General features: G+C 44.1%; 1 protein-coding gene across 1 annotated transcript; it reads right to left on the bottom strand.

Moving 5' to 3' along the window:
- On the bottom strand, positions 1-5,123 carry LOC111233328 (cyclin-dependent kinase-like 3). The gene is made up of 11 exons (XM_022761112.1): positions 4,956-5,123; positions 4,423-4,617; positions 4,096-4,280; positions 3,885-3,997; positions 3,663-3,802; positions 3,128-3,216; positions 2,587-2,881; positions 1,317-2,022; positions 803-905; positions 273-366; positions 1-198 (listed from the first exon to the last, which is right to left on the bottom strand). The coding sequence occupies exons 1-11, from the start codon at positions 5,121-5,123 to the stop codon at positions 1-3; spliced, it is 2,286 nt and encodes a 761-aa protein (XP_022616833.1).

Here is a 5,123-nt window from a genome sequence, read left to right as displayed (position 1 = left end):
TTAAAAGTGGAAACTAAGATGTGTATTTGTGTTTTTGTGCATACCATCTCTTCCTCTGAGCTCTGGTAGCACTGAGCTTCTTAGATCTGGGAAATGGATGTCTGATTTCCTTTTGGCCACGGCAACGCCACCGCTGTTACCAAGGTTACAGCGATCAGACAGGAAGGAGCGCTTGCTGATCAGACTCTTATCTGACACCTGAAAGGAGAGTGTAGAGAGAACGCTTTCAATTCTAACTCTGTTGTACACAAGAAAAACATGCATGCTGTTACCTGTGCTGTTATTGATGCTGTAATGTGGCTCGACAGAGACTGTTGGGCCAGTCGACTATAGACGCCACCGTGATGCCTTGGCTTGTCTATACACCTGTAATACACACACAGAGCGTCCTAACACGTGTCAAAACACACATTAGTTGATAATCAAGGATGAAACAGGCTTCACACAGGTACGACAACTTTAGGCAGAGTTCAGGAACATTTCTTGTGACTACTGGTTTGGACCAAAAATATAGAAGCTACTAAACAATTAATGATTTAATGTGCATGTTAGAATTTCACTGGACAATTAAAATCCACACTAGGAGTGACAACAACAGTTCAGGACATACACCAGCTGGTGCTAGCTTAGTTTTTGACTAGGCTTCTTACATCAAAGCAAAGTGGTTAATCAGTACTGCTTCATTAATCAGATGCTAGCTAGCTTGTGTAGTTGTACTTTATCGTTGGGGTCTTTGGGGTGAGGTTTGATATTGTCTCAGGGCCAAGTCATTTAAGTAGCTAAATTGTGGGAACTTTAGTACCTAAGGCTGTGGCTCCCAGGATGGAAACCGGCCCCGAGGGTATGATGATCACTGGTGGCTGGGCTGTTGGCATTGACGACAGAGAAGGTGGGGATAAGGGTTGCTGAGGAAGGAGGGAGGAGGAGAGGAGTGGAAGAGGGAGGAGGAGGTGGAGGAGGTGGAGAGGAATAGGGTACACTGAAATCAAACTCATTAAGGTCTGCGGTATCAGTGCTGTGTAGGACGAAGCTTCTCTTTGAAGCTCTGTGGTCTGGAGTTGTGTCATTCCTTTCTGGCTTGCCATTTGTCTTCCTTGTCTCTGTAAAAAATGTAGTTTTCTGAGTCCTTGTGGACAGTGTTGTGGTGGACATACTGTAGTTGCTAAAAGACCCAACCTTTGCTTGAGATTGTCCAATAAAAGATCTGGAGTGAGGGTGTTTCAAGGATTCAACTTCACTGCTGTCGTTCTTTAGTTTAGGGCTTGAGCTTCCAGAAACCTTTGAGGATTGATTTACTAAAGACTTGGTTCTTGCACTGGTGGACACGGAAAGTGCTAAATCCTCTCTGTTCTCTTTATCTGAGACTTTGAGGGTGTTGGTTTTAGGGATTTCACTCAGTATGGAGGCTGATGTTGATCTGGATTCTGGACTGATCTTAGATTTGAGAGTTGTCTGCTGATGGACACCGGAGGGCTCTGAGGATTCGGGATCCTCTTTGTGATCTTTTCCAGAAGCATGGGATACTGGTATGTGCTTTCCCGCTGCTTTGGTTGCTGGTCTTAGCTTCAAGTTTCCATGATCCTCCTTAATAACCTCGTATGAAGTATTAAAACTATCCTGCTGAGTTTTGGTTTTGACTGATACTTCTGTAAGTTCCCTGTCTTTCTGAAAGCCCTTTGAAGGTTTGTTGGATAAACATGTGATGTCATTTGTGGGTTTAGCAATTGAGGTCAAGACAGTTTTGGACAACTTTGGATTTGATACTCCTTTGGGCAGTGTTGTAGTGCTGTGTGCAGGACTGGTGTCGATAAAAACTTTGAAGGACTGCGTTGAAAGATCTGAAATCCGAGTCTTTGACGGGACGATGGACAAAGACATGTTGGTTTTGGTTATTTCTGAGTCAGAGTTTGAGGTAGCCTTCGACAGCTTGGAGTTTGAAGTCAAAACTTTTGAACATTCAGACACCTGTCTTTGCTCTGGGTCTCGTGCCTGATGCTCCGAAGTAGTGGTTATCTTGCATAGCTTGGTAACAGAAGGGATAATTAGGGTAGTGTGGTCATTGCTTGATGGCTGACACGCTTGCAGTGCCAAGCTTGAGTCTGTTCGATTGACCTTTGATTCCAACAAGGCTTTTGAAGATGAACTCACATTTGGATGGTCAGTGGTTATGCTTTTAGACATTCTGGCCACTTCCTTTTTTGCATTGTTCCAGCTTTTCCCATACTCCTGATTTAGCATCGATTTAGAAGATCTACAGATGTCCATCACATTTTTCTCAGTCCTACTTGACACAGTTGTGTCTGAGCCACTAGAATGCAAACTACTGGAATCTATATCTTTTGTCTTCTTTGTACTTTGTAAATGGTCTTCCGTTGGTTCTACAGAAGCAACTTTCCCATGTTTAGGTTTAGCTACCACTGTGTTATCGTTCTTCAGACCTGTTATGGTCCTTGTACCTTCTGACGAATTAGAAGAAAGGGTTTTACCTGATTTAGAAATCTCAAGTTCCTTCATTAACCCTGCACCAGTGGCTTTTCCTGCTTCACTTTTCATGGCCACTGAAGCCCTTGGTACAGTATTGACTACCTTAGCACCTAATGTCTTGGACTGTTTGGTGGACATCAAAGGTTCGGAGGTGTTCCGAATAGTTTTAGAAAGCTTTGAAGGTTGTTTTCCTTTTGTTTTCTCCGTCTTTTCGTCTTTCTTCTCCTTTTCCTTGTTAACTTTCTCATCCAGATCCTCCAGCTGTTTCTTTTCTTTGCCTCTCTGGTTTCTCTCATTTCCATCATCCTTTTCTCGTCTTGGGGTTTTGGTTATTTTGGGAAAGATAGAGTTTTCCCTGATGTCCTTTTGGATCTTGGCATTCAGCTCATTTAAAAACCTGTATAGATACATAGATACAATAGATACAGCAGTTTAGTAAATTGCTTACGGAGGCTACCCAACAGTCAAAGGGTTGATTCATGCTATCCACTTGTTGTCCAAGGGGAGAGTTAGCAGACTAAAAAATGTTGCTAAATACTCTCTCAAACCTTATCAGAGTATTCGATTAGGTTAGTTGCTCTGTAAAAATAATCTGCTCATGACAATTGTTGAATTGTCTGTTAAACTACAAACACAAAGATACCTGATGTGGAAAGAGTCCTGTGTGAACAGAGGATGTTCTAGCAGTTCTGAACACTGAGCTCGTCTTTCTGGGTCCATCTGGAGACAGCTCTGAAAGCGATGACAGAAAGGTGTTACCGATTCTGATATGTCTTACTTCAGATCTAAAAAGGACTAAACATAATGAACAAATTCATAGCTTGCAATACATCTCTTGGCTTTTAATCAACAGAGCTTTTAAGTTCCTGACTTCCATCGCTCTTACTGTATTTAAAACCTAGCAGGTCATGAACAGAGCTAAGCTACATACTAGCAGCTGGTAAACTGTATTTGTATGTGAAGACGACGTGGCTCATAACGTTTATTATTCATTCAGTGTTTCCTCTCCTCTCTGTTCCGGTACCCTTTACCACTCGGACTGGGAGAATGATAGAATTTAATACGCCATCGTCCTGTAATTACACCGTCTGCCACCAGAGGCTGCTGTTGCCTTTGCCACTAAGCAAAAGTTACATAGTTTTACTCTCAGTCAATTAACTATATAGACTAAATTGTACCTGTGCCAAGTCTATGGCAGTGGATGTGATTGTAGGGAAGCGCTGCTGCAGTGGGACTTGGCCGTAACATTCTGGCAACCTGACTCCAGAAAAGACGGGATTCCTGTAGAACAACTCCTGGTGATGAGCAGTCAGGTTACCTGTTATAGAAAAAAAGGAGAACTTAATGGTGTTGAGTGGGTTCATAAAGGAGATTTAGCATATAGGCCTATTTTTGCTTACCAAAGCACCTGACGATGTGGTAGATTTGGTCGAGGTCAGAGTCTCCGGGAAACAGAGGTTGACCTGTTAGCATCTCTAATAATAGACAACCTACAGCCCACACATCCACTGGTCTACACACACACACACACACACACACACACACCTGTTAACATTTTTATCAACAGACAACGTAGAGCTAACATCCACAGGGCTACACGTAAACACTTACTTTCCGTATTTAATGTCTCCCACCAGCAGTTCAGGGGCTCTGTACCAGCGAGTGGCTACGTAGTCGGTGTAGACGCCGCCGTCAGCAGGCGACGCCATAGTGCGAGCGAATCCGAAATCGCACAGCTTGACCACGCCCTCCTGAGAGATGAGGATGTTCTCTGGTTTAATGTCACGGTGGATGATCTGTGTGGGAAAGAGACGAAGAACGAGCTAAAGTCTGTAATCCTTCATCTGCTAGCCATATTGGAAGACCTGGAGAGGAAGACCTAAAAGTCTAAGACCTGACTTCAGGTGTTTGGACGAATGCTTCATTGCGTGTCCTCACATTTTGCTGGTGGCAGAAGGCTGCAGCCCTCAGGATCTGGTACAGATACTGGCGGCTGGTGTTCAGGTTGAGTCCACTTGGGTTTTGCTCCAAATCGTCCAGGAGTGTCCGCTCCACAAACTCAAACACCAGATACCAGCGGCGACGGCGCTTCCACACTTCCAGAAGGTTCACCAGGTTGCCGTGACGCAGTTGCTTTATGGCGAGAGAGACAAGAGCGGAGAAATAAGCATTTGTGAATCTAAAGCTGGACCTGGTTACTCTGACTGTATGTCTCATGTTTTATTAAAGCATTTTTAACTTGATGCAAATTCGCCTACAACCTTGTATGAACAATTAAGCTAATTTTAGCTCGCAGCAGCTGATTTGTCTTCTTCTAAATGTAAGAATAGCACTCTGAGTTGTTTTGGTTGTGTTTGTCTTGTGATTGACAGGCTGCTTTTGTGTTTTGCTTCACTCAGGTTTCAGTCTCATTCAGACTTGATTGACTGATTGGCTGACTGGTTGGGTGATGGACTGACTGACAGGTTTACCCTGAGCAGCTTGATCTCCCTCTGGGCGATCTTCTTCACCATCTTGTCATCGTCGGAGTCCATGAACTTCTTGATGGCAACGAGGCGGCCGGAGTCTCGATGACGGCACTTCAGCACAGTGCCGTAACTGCCCTCCCCGACCAGACCCAGAGACTCATAACGCTCCAT

The sequence above is a fragment of the Seriola dumerili genome, unplaced genomic scaffold (assembly GCF_002260705.1).
Source record: "Seriola dumerili isolate Sdu_G_001 unplaced genomic scaffold, Sdu_1.0 BDQW01000388.1, whole genome shotgun sequence".
NCBI lineage: Eukaryota > Metazoa > Chordata > Actinopteri > Carangiformes > Carangidae > Seriola > Seriola dumerili.
Note: the sequence above shows the minus strand (reverse complement) of the source record. Positions and strands in the feature narration are given on the sequence as shown.

What these genes read in the sequence shown, in the direction of transcription:
- LOC111233328 (XM_022761112.1), bottom strand. Translation starts at nt 5,123, where the DNA reads ATGGAGCGTTATGAGTCTCTGGGTCTGGTCGGGGAGGGCAGTTACGGC. An exon ending in CAGGACTCTTTCCACATCAG is followed by an intron (nt 2,882 to 3,127) that starts GTATCTTTGTGT and finishes GTATCTATACAG; the next exon opens with GTTTTTAAATGAGCTGAATG. An exon ending in CCTGGGAGCCACAGCCTTAG is followed by an intron (nt 367 to 802) that starts GTACTAAAGTTC and finishes TGTGTATTACAG; the next exon opens with GTGTATAGACAAGCCAAGGC.